The 14,324-nt window shown below is 45.0% G+C and overlaps 1 protein-coding gene across 3 annotated transcripts; it reads left to right on the top strand.

Annotated features, from left to right (window-relative positions):
• The first annotated feature begins 1,232 nt into the window (after positions 1–1,232).
• On the top strand, positions 1,233–13,881 carry mdm4 (MDM4 regulator of p53). 3 transcript variants are annotated; one of them, XM_041891475.2, is made up of 11 exons: positions 1,233–1,745; positions 2,280–2,373; positions 4,044–4,118; positions 4,221–4,354; positions 4,502–4,551; positions 5,100–5,164; positions 6,639–6,738; positions 8,416–8,576; positions 8,695–8,889; positions 11,878–11,946; positions 12,103–13,881. In XM_041891475.2, exons 2-11 carry the CDS (start codon positions 2,296–2,298, stop codon positions 12,667–12,669), a joined length of 1,494 nt encoding a protein of 497 aa, XP_041747409.1. In that variant the 5' UTR covers positions 1,233–1,745; positions 2,280–2,295; the 3' UTR covers positions 12,670–13,881. The 3 variants fall into 3 exon arrangements, with proteins under 3 accessions (XP_041747409.1, XP_041747412.1, XP_041747413.1); XM_041891478.2 differs by having other exon boundaries at positions 2,277–2,373; XM_041891479.2 differs by having other exon boundaries at positions 1,235–1,745; positions 8,710–8,889.
• Positions 13,882–14,324: the final 443 nt, after the last annotated feature.

Below are 14,324 nucleotides of genomic sequence, written 5' to 3'. Positions count from 1 at the left end.
CATTAATCAGAGAGGCAACAAAGAGACCAAAGATAACCCTGAAGGAGCTGCAAAGCTCCACAGCGGAGATTGGAGTATCTGTCCATAGGACCACTTTAAGCCGTACACTCCACAGAGCTGGGCTTTACGGAAGAGTGGCCAGAAAAAAGCCATTGCTTAAAGAAAAAAATAAGCAAACACATTTGGTGTTCGCCAAAAGGCTTGTGGGAGACTCCCCAAACATATGGAAGAAGGTACTCTGGTCAGATGAGACTAAAATTGAAAATTTTGGCCATCAAGGAAAACACTATGTCTGGCGCAAACCCAACACCTCTCATCACCCTGAGAACACCGATGTTTTTCATCGGCAGGGACTGGGAAACTGGTCAGAATTGAAGGAATGATGGATGGCGCTAAATACAGGGAAATTCTTGAATGAAACCTGTTTGTCTTCCAGTGATTTAAGACTGGGACGGAGGTTCACCTTCCAGCAGGACAATGGCCCTAAGTATACTGCTAAAGCAACACTCGAGTGGTTTAAGGGGATACAGTTAAATGTCTTGGAATGGCCTAGTCAAAGCCCAGACCTCAATCCAATTGAGAATCTGTGGTATGACTTAAAGATTGCTGTACACCAGCGGAACCCATCCAACTTGAAGGAGCTGGAGCAGTTTTGACTTGAGGAATGGGCAAAAATCCCAGTGGCTAGATGTGCCAAGCTTATAGAGACATACCCCAAGAGACTTGCAGCTGTAATTGCTGCAAAAAGTGCCTCTACAAAGTATTGACTTTGGGGGGGGTGAATAGTTATGCACGCTCAAGTTTTTTTTTGTGTGTCTTATTTCACAATAAAAAATGTTGCATCTTCAAAGTGGTAGGCATGTTGTGTAAATCAAATGATACAAACCCCCCCCAAAATCAATTTTAATTCCAGGTTGTAAGGCAACAAAATAGGAAAAATGCCAAGGGGGGTGAATACTTTCGCAAGCCACTGTATTTGGGTCCTGCTTCACCAAAGAAGGCATTATGATATAACGCGTTAATTCCTTTACAATCACCTCTCAAAGGAACTCGTGCATCAGGTTTAGTTTATTAGGATCCCCATTAACTACTACACATGCAGCAGCTACTCTTCCTGGGGTCAACATAAAACGTACAAATAAATACATGACAAAGTACAGAACAGTAATAGACAAGAACAACATATCAGGTCAGATACACCAGAGAGATGTAGAAGCCAAATAATATTATTTGTGATAGCTACATTTGACACAATATATATGGACCCAAAAATTGTGTGGAAACAGTGAAACTACAATCCGTTGGCTGGTGCTTTTTGAGTGTCATCAGAATGTCATGCATGGTATGGATATCCAAGCGTTACCTTTAGTAAGCAAGCCATATACCCCAAAAATATTTGGGAAAGCGAAAGTTTGAGCAAAAACAGTTAGCTAGTAGGTAGATGTGGGTAAATCTTTGTGGATATAGCTAACGTACAACCACTGTTAGCTATTTTATAAGAACAAAAACTATAGCTACCAGCCTGACAAGTGAAGATGGCGACAATTGTACCGGAAGTTGTGCAGTGCACCATACTGAATTTGAATTTTATAAGTTGTACTAACAGTTGAGGAGCTGGCTACTAGGTAGCACACGATATGTCTATGCGTTGTTAAATTGCTATATTTCTCATGACACACGATAGTATTTGTCGGGTACGAAGGATAGTTTGCTAGACAAAGTTGCAGTAATGCCGATACATTGAGGTGAGTTTCACTCGTCCGTTTGCTACCTAGCAAAGTGGTCGAGTTAGCTAGCTATCTAGTATTCGCTATAGCTAGCTAGCTAACCATTTGACGTCGTTTAAAATTAAATGCAGAATGGCATCAAATTTTTATTTAAAGCGTTGGAAAGATAGCTATTGCCAGTTGTTAATTTATGTTAAGCGGAAGCGACCAACGACTTTATTATGGTCTCACAATGTTATCTATCTAGTTTCCTAGTAAGTTAGCTCGCTAACTACTCATAGAATGCTAGTATACTGTTTGTTTAGCTGACGTTAGCTGGCTACGGACTGCGCGGCTCAATACAAGCTGTGTTCCAGAGGCTTGTTAGTTAGCCAAGGCCAATTGACAGCTTGAAGACGTGCAGCTGCTAGCTTTAACTAGCTAGCTAATCAATAATCAACGTTTTTCTTTCCGAAAAAATGTGTGTGGCTATGTGCCATCAATAGAAGATGTTGTGTGTATGAAATGAATAGTTAACGTTAATATCCATTCTTGCGGTTTTTTCCCCAGCAGATTTTGCCTATTGAATATGACCTCGTTACCGTCACCCCAGCAGTACCCAGCATCAAGCTCAGCATGCAGCATATTACCTGGGGATGGGAGTCAAGTGAGTTTATTTACACCACCACAAGCCGAAGGCATGTTGACCAGCGGCAGTCGGTGCAGTTTAAGATAAGGGAGGACGATTTTTTTTCCTCATGAGCATGGACTTATTTCTATTACAGCATATTGGATGACTGTCATTCATATTCCATTCACCCAGTTCAATATAACATCGATAGGTTTAGGCTACTACATGATACTTGAACTTTCCCAATACCCATCATGAAGTTGCTACAACCTAGCCTATGAATGAAAGTTTACAACGTAGGTACACACAGGTCGAGAGAAATTTGAGGTGACACATTCAATATCGCCTTGCACACTCTTGCCTGCATCTAGCTGACCTAGGGTGTAATCATTAGTCCAACAGTTGCAACGAGAGTTTCTATTGGGCACATCTAGGTATGTTTATTTACGTTCCGTTTGCTTCTGTTTAAGAAAAGTTTTACAGCAAAATCGGTGGAATGAATACACCCCTGATCACACGTAAACACAGTTCACTTTCATAGCAGCCACGTTGTATTCCTTCTTGCATCTATGTGCTTTCCTCCTCTCACCTTTTCCCTTGGTTTGTGGACTTCAATGCACAACACATCAGCTGTATGTGAGCAGGCGAAAAAACCTTTCCAAACCATATTATAACCGCTACACACAGCTTACATCGTTGTCACCATATTTGCTAAAGTAACGTCATAATCAACATAGATAATAGAACTAACACGTCAGTAAACCTGCTACAATCATGCAGTAACGTTAGTGTAAGTCAGTCAGTCAGTAAGCAGCCCCGGTGGCAATAATTTAGTAAATCCAAAAGCTTACCTTGACTTGGAAGAGTTCCAGTGTTGTGTTGGATAGACAGCCAACTAGCTAACATAGCATCCCTCTGTTTGAGTAGGCTAAGCTAGCTAGCTCATTTGCTAGCTGTGAAAGTTTTTCTTTTTTTTAAGACAAAATATACATTTTGGTTGAATGCATTCAGTTGTGCATCCGTCTTTCACCATCACCTCTCTGTCTGTATCTCTCCTTGTGTTCATGCAAACAACAGACATATGCATCTCTCTCTCTCGCTTCTCCTAAATTGTTCAAAACTGTTAAACTATTGTCTTTCTCTCTTTGAGTCAACTACTCACCACATTTTATGCACTGCAGTGCTAGCTAGCTGTAGCTAATTCTTTCAGTACTAGATTCGTTCTCTGATCCTTTGATTGGGTGGACATGTCAGTTCATGCTGCAAGAGCTCTGGTTGTAGGACGTCCTCCGGAAGTTGTCATAATTACTGTGTAAGTCTATGGAAGGGGATGAGAACCATGAGCCTCCTAGATTTTGTACTGAAGTCAGTGTACCCAGAGGAGGACGGAAGCTAGCTGTCCTCCGGCTACACCATGATGCTACCCTACAGAGTGCTGTTGAGGCTACTGTAGACCTTCATTGCAAAACAGTGTGTTTAATCAATTATTTGGTGATGTGAAAATATTTAGTATAGTTTTATCTAAAAAGGATTAACTTTTTAAATGTTTTACTATTTTTATGAAATTCACTGAGGATGGTCCTCCCCTTCCTCCTCTGAGGAGCCTCCACTGATGTTGACCTAAGTCACAACAACATTAAACACAACCTTGGTACAGAGAATGTATCTGGTCCTGCTGCAGCTAATGCAGGTCATGTCTGTGGCAGGTGCATCCCAAAGCCCCTCTCCTGCAGATTCTGCGTGTGGCTGGAGCCCAGGAGGACATCTTTACCCTCAAGGAGGTGAGTGGACACATTTGGCATGGTAATAGCCCTATAAGATAAAGCTATATTGCACTTATTAAAACTTAACTTCACAAATTGTTTTTAAAATGTGTGTGTCAGGTGATGCACTACCTGGGCCAGTACATCATGGGGAAGCAGTTGTATGATAAACAGAGGCAGCACATAGTGCACTGCCAGGACGACCCACTGGGAGAGCTGCTGGAGGTCGAGAGCTTCTCCGTCAAAAACCCCAGGTGAGCACTCTCTCACACCCACAGGCTCATGCTCAGTACACATTATACTTACCCTGTACATAATACACTAATGCTGTATACTTAACACTTCAGGTCGAGTCTACAATTACACATTTACAATTTAATCAAATGTGTCCTGTTTTGCAGTCCAGTCTACGAGATGCTGAAGAAGTATTTAGTTGTGCTGAATTGTTCGGGTAAGTGATCGATGCCTCCATTGCTTGTGAGATTTTCATTTTAAAAATACATTTTGATGCATTTGAATATGATCCTGGCTGAAACAGCTGAAAAAGACTAATGCTATGCTGCTTTGTCTGGATTGAGTGTGGGATGATTGTTGATATGAAATCAATTTACATATTGTCTCTTTTTCTCCTTGTGTACAGTCAAATCATATAATTGTAGGTTTTGATTCATGTACATTGGATCTTAATTAATGTTGTAGCTATAAGAATGATTGTTTTACCAACCAGTGAAGAATCAGTCTCTATTTGTATTGTCATCTACTCTTTAAGCTCAGTCTTGCTGGTTGGAGGTGAAAGGTGTGCATGTGTAAACTGTAAACCTGGATCTCTCTTGATGTGTATGTGTGGAGGTGTTTAACTCCTCATTTGCCCGGCAGAATTCTTTGAAGAAACCAGAGCTACAGTGTACCTATAGGGTGTGTGTGAGTGTGTGTGTGGAGTGTGTTAATTAAAGGGCAGGGTGTGTTTTGTGTGTTACTGTATCTCATTCTGAAACGCAGACGCTGCAGAGAGTCTTTCTGTGGGACGTGAGTGTGTAGAGGGCGGAGTGGAGGACCGCGGTCAGGTAAAGCTGAAGCATGGTGCCCAGGAGAAACAGGGACCCTCAAGCCCACCACCTCACCACACACAACCCCCCAGGGTAGCTCAATCAGTCAGTCTCTTCAAAATGTAATGAGCCATGCGCACAGCTTCATTGTTGAGATATCAATTGTTCTGGCCAACTGATTTTTTATTCATTAACCCCATTATCAAAGTTGGAATCCAATCAACTGGGTTTTAAAATGATTAGCTGCATTGAAAATGTAGAGCAGTTCATTTGTTTTCCCAAGTTTATTGAGCCAGTAGCTTGTGTGTTGTGAGGGGAGGGGAGGGCCGCTGTCTCCGCAGGTGTTTATGTGTACAGAGTGGCACCGTCTCTGTACATCCCCATCTCTGGCCTGGCCTGGTGGAGCTCCAACACACCACACTGCCGGACCCACCAGCACCACTCAGAGCATGGGGGGCAGAGTCACTGTCTCTGTCTGTCTCAGAGTTCTCTTCTCTGCCCCGAACCTGCTGGAGGAACACAGCTCCTGATCCCGTCTCGGTCCAAACACCCACTCCCCCATCTACCCCTTCCTCTCTCTACCCGCCCCACACCTGCCCCTTCCCCAAACTTCCCAAACCTGCCCCTCCACGCAAAATCTGCCCCCTCTCTCTTCCACCGAAACCACACACCCCACTTCCCCTTCTCCCTAACACCCCAACTGCCCTTCTCCCCCTTCACCAACACCCCAATGGTTTCTTTCCCCAACATCTCGTTTCCACTTAGCATTAGTTGCCTCTAGGCCAATAGTGGATATGGGAGCTTACAGTGAGATATGACTAGAGAATAATGAATGAATGAATGAATGAATGTTGATCATATGGATAGTGATCATTGGGTTTGTAATTATCTGTGACTGCAACTTTTGTTGAGAAGAGGCATGCAGAAATCACTGACTGATATTATAAATGAAAAATATCAATTCCCTCAGTACTTGTGTATTGCAATTTGAAAAATAACAAAAATAAAGACTGTGGGAGGACTGGCTCCTCTTCGTCAAGAAATGCATGCAGACCAATTAAAGGTGTAGTCACTTGTCATCTAATCACGGCATCGTGTTGAATAGTATTTTAACTTGTGTGTGATTATGGAAGATTGAATGCTGCATCTGCGTTGTGGTGTGTCCATACTAATGCTTGTCTGGTTCATACAAACACCCAAAATGTGTATGATTCCAGAATAATTTAGGCAGATTAGTTTTCACTCTCTCTTATGTCTCCTTTAATTTTCACCCTTGCCCTTAATGTGTGGCTCTGTTGCCCAGTCTGTCTCTCTGTCAGTCCTTATGTGGCCCTCCACTGCCCCAGTACCCATGGACCTACTCCACTGTCCTGCCCCCCACCCTCACCCTGACCACTAGGCCATGCTGTGAGGGAGCTGTGGTTCCACCAAGTGCCCAGTTTCTGCTCTGTTATCTGATTGGCTCTCCTCTCCTCCCCTCCTACTTGTGTAGGTGTGTGGGGGAGTGGCCAAGGCGGACCTGGAAGTGGCCAGTGACGAGGCCCTCCCCATGCAGACCCCGTCTCAGAGACGACCCCGGGAGCCTGACGAAGGTAAACTCACTCACATGGCTATACAGTGGGGGAAAAAAAGTATTTAGTCAGCCACCAATTGTGCAAGTTCTCCCACTTAAAAAGATGAGAGAGGCCTGTAATTTTCATCATAGGTACACGTCAACTATGACAGACAAATTGAGGGGAAAAAATCCAGAAAATCACATTGTAGGATTTTTTATGAATTTATTTGCAAATTATGGTGGAAAATAAGTATTTGGTCACCTACAAACAAGCAAGATTTCTGGCTCTCACAGACCTGTAACTTCTTTAAGAGGCTCCTCTGTCTTCCACTCGTTACCTGTATTAATGGCACCTGTTTGAACTTGTTATCAGTATAAAAGACACCTGTCCACAACCTCAAACAGTCACACTCCAAACTCCACTATGGCCAAGACCAAAGAGCTGTCAAAGGACACCAGAAACTAAATTGTAGACCTGCACCAGGCTGGGAAGACTGAATCTGCAATAGGTAAGCAGCTTGGTTTGAAGAAATCAACTGTGGGAGCAATTATTAGGAAATGGAAGACATACAAGACCACTGATAATCTCCCTCGATCTGGGGCTCCACGCAAGATCTCACCCCGTGGGGTCAAAAAGATCACAAGAACGGTGAGCAAAAATCCCAGAACCACATGGGGGGACCTAATGAATGACATGCAGAGAGCTGGGACCAAAGTAACAAAGCCTACCATCAGTAACACACTATGCCGCAAGGGACTCAAATCCTGCAGTGCCAGACGTGTCCCCCTGCTTAAGCCAGTACATGTCCAGGCCCGTCTGAAGTTTGCTAGAGTGCATTTGGATGATCCAGAAGAGGATTGGGAGAATGTCATATGGTCAGATGAAACCAAAATAGAACTTTTTGGTAAAAACTCAACTCGTCGTGTTTGGAGGACAAAGAATGCTGAGTTGCATCCAAAGAACACCATACCTACTGTGAAGCATGGGGGTGGAAACATCATGCTTTGGGGCTGTTTTTCTGCAAAGGGACCAGGACGACTGATCCGTGTAAAGGAAAGAATGAATGGGGCCATGTATCGTGAGATTTTGAGTGAAAACCTCCTTCCATCAGCAAGGGCATTGAAGATGAAACGTGGCTGGGTCTTTCAGCATGACAATTATCCCAAACACACCGCCCGGGCAACGAAGGAGTGGCTTCGTAAGAAGCATTTCAAGGTCCTGGAGTGGCCTAGCCAGTCTCCAGATCTCAACCCCATAGAAAATCTTTAGAGGGAGTTGAAAGTCCGTGTTGCCCAGCGACAGCCCCAAAACATCACTGCTCTAGAGGAGATCTGCATGGAGGAATAGGCCAAAATACCAGCAACAGTGTGTGAAAACCTTGTGAAGACTTACAGAAAACGTTTGACCTGTGTCATTGCCAACAAAGGGTATATAACAAAGTATTGAGAAACTTTTGTTATTGACCAAATACTTATTTTCCACCATAATTTGCAAATAAATTCATTAAAAATCCTACAATGTACTTTTCTGTAAAAAAATATCTCATTTTGTCTGTCATAGTTGACGTGTACCTATGATGAAAATTACAGGCCTCTCTCATCTTTTTAAGTGGGAGAACTTGCACAATTGGTGGCTGACTAAATACTTTTTCCCCCCCACTGTATATAACTGATATATTATTTGAGTCCTAACCCCCTGTGGCCCCTCCCTCAGACTCTTTAGATGCTTTGCCCCAGTCGGCCTGCAAACGGCCCAAGCTCGACGTCACCCTTGACGAGTGGGACCTCTCAGGGCTGCCCTGGTGGTTTCTTGGTAATCTGCGTAACAACTACAGTCGCAGAAGCAACGGCTCTACGGACATCCACACTAATCAAGTAAGAAAACTAGATAATGCTGTTTACTATAGTCAGTTTATTTGCTTGTCAAGGGGATAAACTCAGGGAGCATAGTCATACAATGATGAGGTCACACACATCCTGACTGAGGGATCAGCTGTCTCCTGCGCAGGATGAGGACACAGCGATCGTGTCGGACACGACGGACGACCTGTGGTTCCTGACAGAGGGGGGGAGTGAACAGGTGAGTGTTGAAATGAAGGAGGCCGTGCTGGAAGAAGGGAGTGGAGGAGAGGGAGAGCCACCACCCGAAGAGGAGGGAGGAGGAAAAGAGGAAAAGGCTGATAAGGAGGTAGGACTGTGTTCTCCTGTAGTCCCTATGTTGAGTGGTACATGAACAATGATATTTTCTCTTTATAGCTCTTGTACTATGGAGTATTATTTCAGACTATAGCTAGGTTCGAATCAAATCAAATTTTATTGGTCGCATACACCTATTTAGCAGATGTTATTGCGAGTGTAGTGAAATGCTTGTGTTCCAAGCTCCAATAGTGCAGTAATATCTAACAATACACAGAAATCTCAAAGTAAAATAATGGAATTAAGAAATATATAAATATTAGGACGAGCAATGTCGGAGTGGCATACAGTAGAATACAATATATACATATGAAATTAGTAAAACCAGTATGTTAACATTAAAGTGACCAGTGATTCCATGTCTATGTAGATAGGGCAGCAGCCTCTAAGGTGCAGGGTGGAGTGACCGGGTGGTAGCCGGCTAGTGATAGTGACTAAGTTCAGGGCAGGGTACTGCGGGGAGGCCGACTAGTGATGGCTATTTAACAGTCCGATGGCCTTTAGATAGAAGCTATTTTTCAGTCTCTCGGTCCCAGCATTGATGCACCTGTATTGATCTCGCCTTCTGGGTGATAGCAGGGTGAACAGGCTGTGGCTCGGGTGGTTGATGTCCTTGATGATCTTTTTGGCCTTCCTGTGACATCGGGTGCTGTAGGTGTCTTGGAGGGCGGGTAGTTTGCCCCCGGTAATGCGTTCGGCAGACCGCACCACCCTCTGGAGAGCCCTGTGGTTGCGGGTGGTGCAGTTGCCTTACCAGCCGGTGATCCAGCCCGCCAGAATCCTCTGGTGCATCTGTAATAGTTTTGTGAGGGTCTTAGGGGCCAAGCTGAATTTTTTTCATCTCCTGAGGTTAAAGAGGCGCTGTTGCGCCTTCTTCACCGCACTGTCTGTGTGGGTGGAGCATTTCAGATTGTCAGCGACGTGTACACTGAGGAACTTGATGCTTTTCACCTTCTCCACTGCGGTCCCGTCGATGTGGATGGGGGCGTACTCCCTGTGCTGTCTCCTGAAGTCCACGATCAGCACCACTCCCCCAGGGCCCTCACTTCCTCCCTGTAGGCTGTCTCGTCATTGTTGGTAATCAGGCCTACTGCTGTTGTCGTCTGCAAACTTGATGATTGAGTTGGAGGCGTGCATGGCCACACAGTCATGGGTGAACAGGGAGTACAGGAAGGGGCTGAGCACACACCCTTGTGGGGCCCCTTTGTTGAGGATTAGCGTAGTGGAGGTATTGTTTCCTACCTTCACCACCTGGGGGCGGCCCGTCAGGAAGTCCAGAACCCAGTTGCACAGGGCGGGGTTCAGACCCAGGGCCCCGAGCTTAATGATGAGCTTGGAGGGTACTAAGGTGTTGAAGGCTGAGCTGTAGTCAATGAACAACATTCTTACATAGGTATTCCTCTTGTCCCGATGGGATAGGGCAGTGCGATGGCGATTGCATCGTCTGTGGATCTATTGGGGCGGTATTCAAGTTGAAGTGGGTCTAGGGTGTCAGGTAAGGAGGAGGTGATATGATCCTTAACTAGCCTCTCATGATGACTGAAGTGAGTGCTACAGGGCGATTAGTCATTTAGTTCAGTTACCTTTGCTTTCTTGGGTACAGGAACAATGGTGGACATCTTGAAGCAAGTGGGGACAGCAGACTGGGATAGGGAGAAATTGAATATGTCCGAAACACTCCAGCCAGCTGGTCTGCGCATGCTCTGAGGACGTGGCTAGGGATGCTGTCTGGGCCGGCAGCCTTGCAAGGGTTAACACGCTTAAATGTCTTACTCATGTCGGCTACGGAGAACGAGAGCCCACAGTCCTGGAGAGCGTGCCGCGTTGGTGGCACTGTTATCCTCAAAGCAGGTGACGGTGTTTAGCTTATCCGGGAGCAAGACGTTGGTATCCGTGATGTGGCTGGTTTTCCCTTTGTAATCCGTGATTGTCTGTAGACCCTGCCACATACGTCTCGTGTCTGAGCTGTTGAATTGCGTTTCCACTTTCTCTGTACTGACGTTTTTGCCTGTTTGATTTCCTTACGCAGGGCATAACTGCACTGTTTGTATTCAACCATATTCCCTGTCACCCTGCCATGGTTAAATGCAGTGGTTTGCGCTTTCAGTTTTGCGCGAATGCTGCCATCTATCCACGGTTTTTGGTTTGGGTAGGTTTCCATCCAATTAGCGACAGATTTTCATGCGAATATTCTAAAATCCGCATAAAGAAAATATGCACATTTTCCCACCAGTGGTGTTTCCATCAAACTGACTTGTTGTGGATGAAAAAATAAGTTCTTGATGACGTAGTGCACACAATGTACTTTTTTTCCTCAGTTTCTTTACGTTTTCATGTACCAATTAAAAATCTAAAGCTCAATGTGTTTCCATCGCATTTTCAACTCTACCGATAGTTTTGTCACAAACATTTGCATTAAATAGCAAATGTTCCTACTCTGGTCTTGGCACGTGCGCTCTAGCCAACAGTTCCCAGATACATTGCGGGTAGGCTTATCTACATGATGAGATTATTATGGATAAGACGAAGAGTATTTGTCAAACGGCGGTCAGGCATCGATCATGTCACCAGAATAAGACCCTCGATATTTATTGGAAAGGAGCATCAAGATCACTGTGCACTTTCACCACCCTGTGAAGTTCATCATAACTTATTTCATCTGTAGCCTAATAAACTGCTTGGTTTCCAGAGTCGTAGTGGGAGGACCACACACCATATCATCGCGTGACTCAAAGTTTACTTCGATATGATGGTTATGATATCAATAGTTGCGCATAAAGGCGTTTACACCGCCATTTCTAGCATTAATTCATTTGACACAAAAAGATCCCACCACGCCGAACGTATAAATGTTGTCTGCAATTATAAAATGTAACCGAACACAGCTGTCGTGATTTTTATACGGTATGACTTTACTCTCATAAAAACTGTATGGAAATGTGGTTTATGTGACTGATGAGTGTCTCTCGTCTCTCCTCAGATGCAGGAGGAGCCAGATGAAGACTCGCAGTGTCTGAGTGACGATACGGATACAGAGATCTCTACACAGGTCCGTCTCCATCTCTGTTTTCCATCTTTTTGTCTCGTTCTCTCTCTCTTTCGCTCTACTTTGTCTCCCTCTGTCTGACTGTCTCTGTCTCACATGACACTGATAGTTCCTTGTAGCTGCCTCTTGTCTAACATGTTCTCTAACCCTCTCTCTCAGGATGCATGGCAGTGTACAGAGTGCAGGAAGTACAACTCTCCTCTCCAGCGCTACTGCGTACGCTGCTGGGCTCTACGCAAGAACTGGTACAAAGACGTCCCACGGTTGGTCCACTCACTCTCCGTCCCCGACATCCCAGCATGCAGTTCTCTGGCCCCGCGCGACGATGAGGAGGAAAGCGACACAGGCATCGATGTCCCAGACTGCCTCAGGACCGTGTCCGACCCAGTCATCCTGCCCTCCCACTCCACCCCCGACCGCCCGCTGCCCCCCGGTGTTCCAGGGAAGGGCAAGGGTCCCAGGCCGCGCGGCCTGCCCAGGGAGGAGCAGCTCTCTGGGGGAGAGAGTCAGGAAAGCCTGGGGATGGAAGTGGAGGTTAGGCCCGAGGCTCTGTTGGAGCCCTGTAAGCTGTGTCGGATGCGTCCGCGTAACGGGAGTATTATACACGGCCGCACGGCTCACCTGCTAACCTGCTTCTCCTGCGCCAGGAGGCTCCACAAGTTCCACGCTCCATGTCCCGGCTGTGGACAGATCATACAGAAGGTTATAAAGACATTCATAGCCTGAGAGGATTGGAACACACAGACGTAATGTACAAGGTTATTTAAAATTGGAAAAAGACACAATCACTTGCATCAAAACCCACTCATACGCCCCAGAGACACACAGAGTGTAGCACTTAGAAGAGCATGTTCCCTTTTGCTCTCTGTTGCCTTGTATTGTGTTTGCATCACACTGCCTCTGAGCTATGGCGCTAGTAATGGAAGGTACAAACCCAGCAATTTATTTCTTGAAGTATCCAACTATATACTTTTCTCTGTGCCACATTTCATGAAAGTCATTTGCCACTAAATGTAACATCCTAGGTATTTATTTATTTGAGGGCCAAGCAGCACTGTACATATGAAAACGCAGCTGTCATTGAAGTTAATTTTGACAGACAACGATATGTGAGACTTACGTTTTTGTTCCCGACAGAAGACCTGTGGACATTTGTTTCCTATTGGCCGCTGTTGTAAGTGTCCAGAAAATGCTTTCTGCCAGTTATCAGGCTGCTGACGTGTTTGCTGCCATACGCTATGTTTTATCCCTTAAAGACCGCTCTTCTCTCCCTAGGTTAAGATGGTAAGCTAGCTACACACTGGCTGACTACAGCTCCTCCAGTGAGTGCAGGTATGAATTCTCATTGCCATGTGTATTCATGGAGCCTCAGTGCCTCAATGCTTTGGTGGTCCTCCTCTTCTCCTGTTTGGTCCTTTGTTTTTCTTTTATAATTTCTCTGCAGTGTTTTGTTAGTGTGTTCTTGAAAAACGAAGACAAGGGGGATCGAAAGGAGATTTTCGATACATACTTTAAAAAAAAATCTGATTTATTGACAACGTTTTGGTTGCAAGGCCTATTTTCAAGATAAATCAATAAGAAACATCTCCTTTTTATCCCATTGTCATTGTTTTTCAATAGTATACATACCCCCAGGGAGAAGTCTTTACCCTGCAGCACTGATCAGAATGCTTTGTTGTCTTACTGTCCTTGTACTCACAATGCAAGGGAATGTACTGCTCAGATAAATGTATTTGCCTCTGTTCAAAGGCTAGTTAGTAAAAATTTGTTGATATTAACGATAACCAGTCTGAAATATAGTTGAAGAGGCACGTCTAGAGCCCACAATGTGGAGTTTTTGTAAATTAGCCCATTTCAATAAGGAAATACACTATATACAAAAGTATGTGGACACCCCTTCAAATGAGTGGATTCAGCTATTTCAGCCACACCCGTTGCTGACAGGTGTTTAAAATCAAGCAAACAGCCATGCAATCTCCATAGACAAACATTGGCAGTAGAATGGCCTTACTGAAGAGCTCAGTGACTTTCAACGTGGCACGGTCATAGTTTGTCAAATTTCTGCCCTGCTCGAGCTGCCCAAGGCAACTGTAAGTGTTGTTATTGTGAAATGGAAATGTCTAGGAGCAACAACGACTCAGCTGCGAAGTGGTAGGCCACACAAGCTCACAGAATGGGAGCGCCGTGTGCTGAAGCGCGTAGCGCGTAAAAATCGTCTGTCCTCAGTTGTAACACTCACTACCGAGTTCCAAATTGCCTCTGGAAGCAATGTCAGCACAAGAACTGTTCGTCCATGGCTGAGCAGCCGCACACTAGCCTAAGATCATCATGCGCAAAGCCAAGCGACGGCTGGAGTGGTGTAAAGCTCGCCGCCATCGGAC

This window comes from Coregonus clupeaformis, chromosome 12 (genome assembly GCF_020615455.1).
Source record: "Coregonus clupeaformis isolate EN_2021a chromosome 12, ASM2061545v1, whole genome shotgun sequence".
Lineage (NCBI taxonomy): Eukaryota > Metazoa > Chordata > Actinopteri > Salmoniformes > Salmonidae > Coregonus > Coregonus clupeaformis.
Note: the sequence above shows the minus strand (reverse complement) of the source record. Positions and strands in the feature narration are given on the sequence as shown.

Excerpts from the sequence above, each read along its gene's own strand:
- mdm4 (XM_041891475.2), top strand. The coding sequence starts at position 2,296 with ATGACCTCGTTACCGTCACCCCAGCAGTACCCAGCATCAAGCTCAGCA. Across the intron at positions 4,119-4,220 it reads ACATCTTTACCCTCAAGGAG|GTGATGCACTACCTGGGCCA; the intron begins GTGAGTGGACAC and ends TGTGTGTGTCAG. Across the intron at positions 6,739-8,415 it reads ACCCCGGGAGCCTGACGAAG|ACTCTTTAGATGCTTTGCCC; the intron begins GTAAACTCACTC and ends CCCCTCCCTCAG.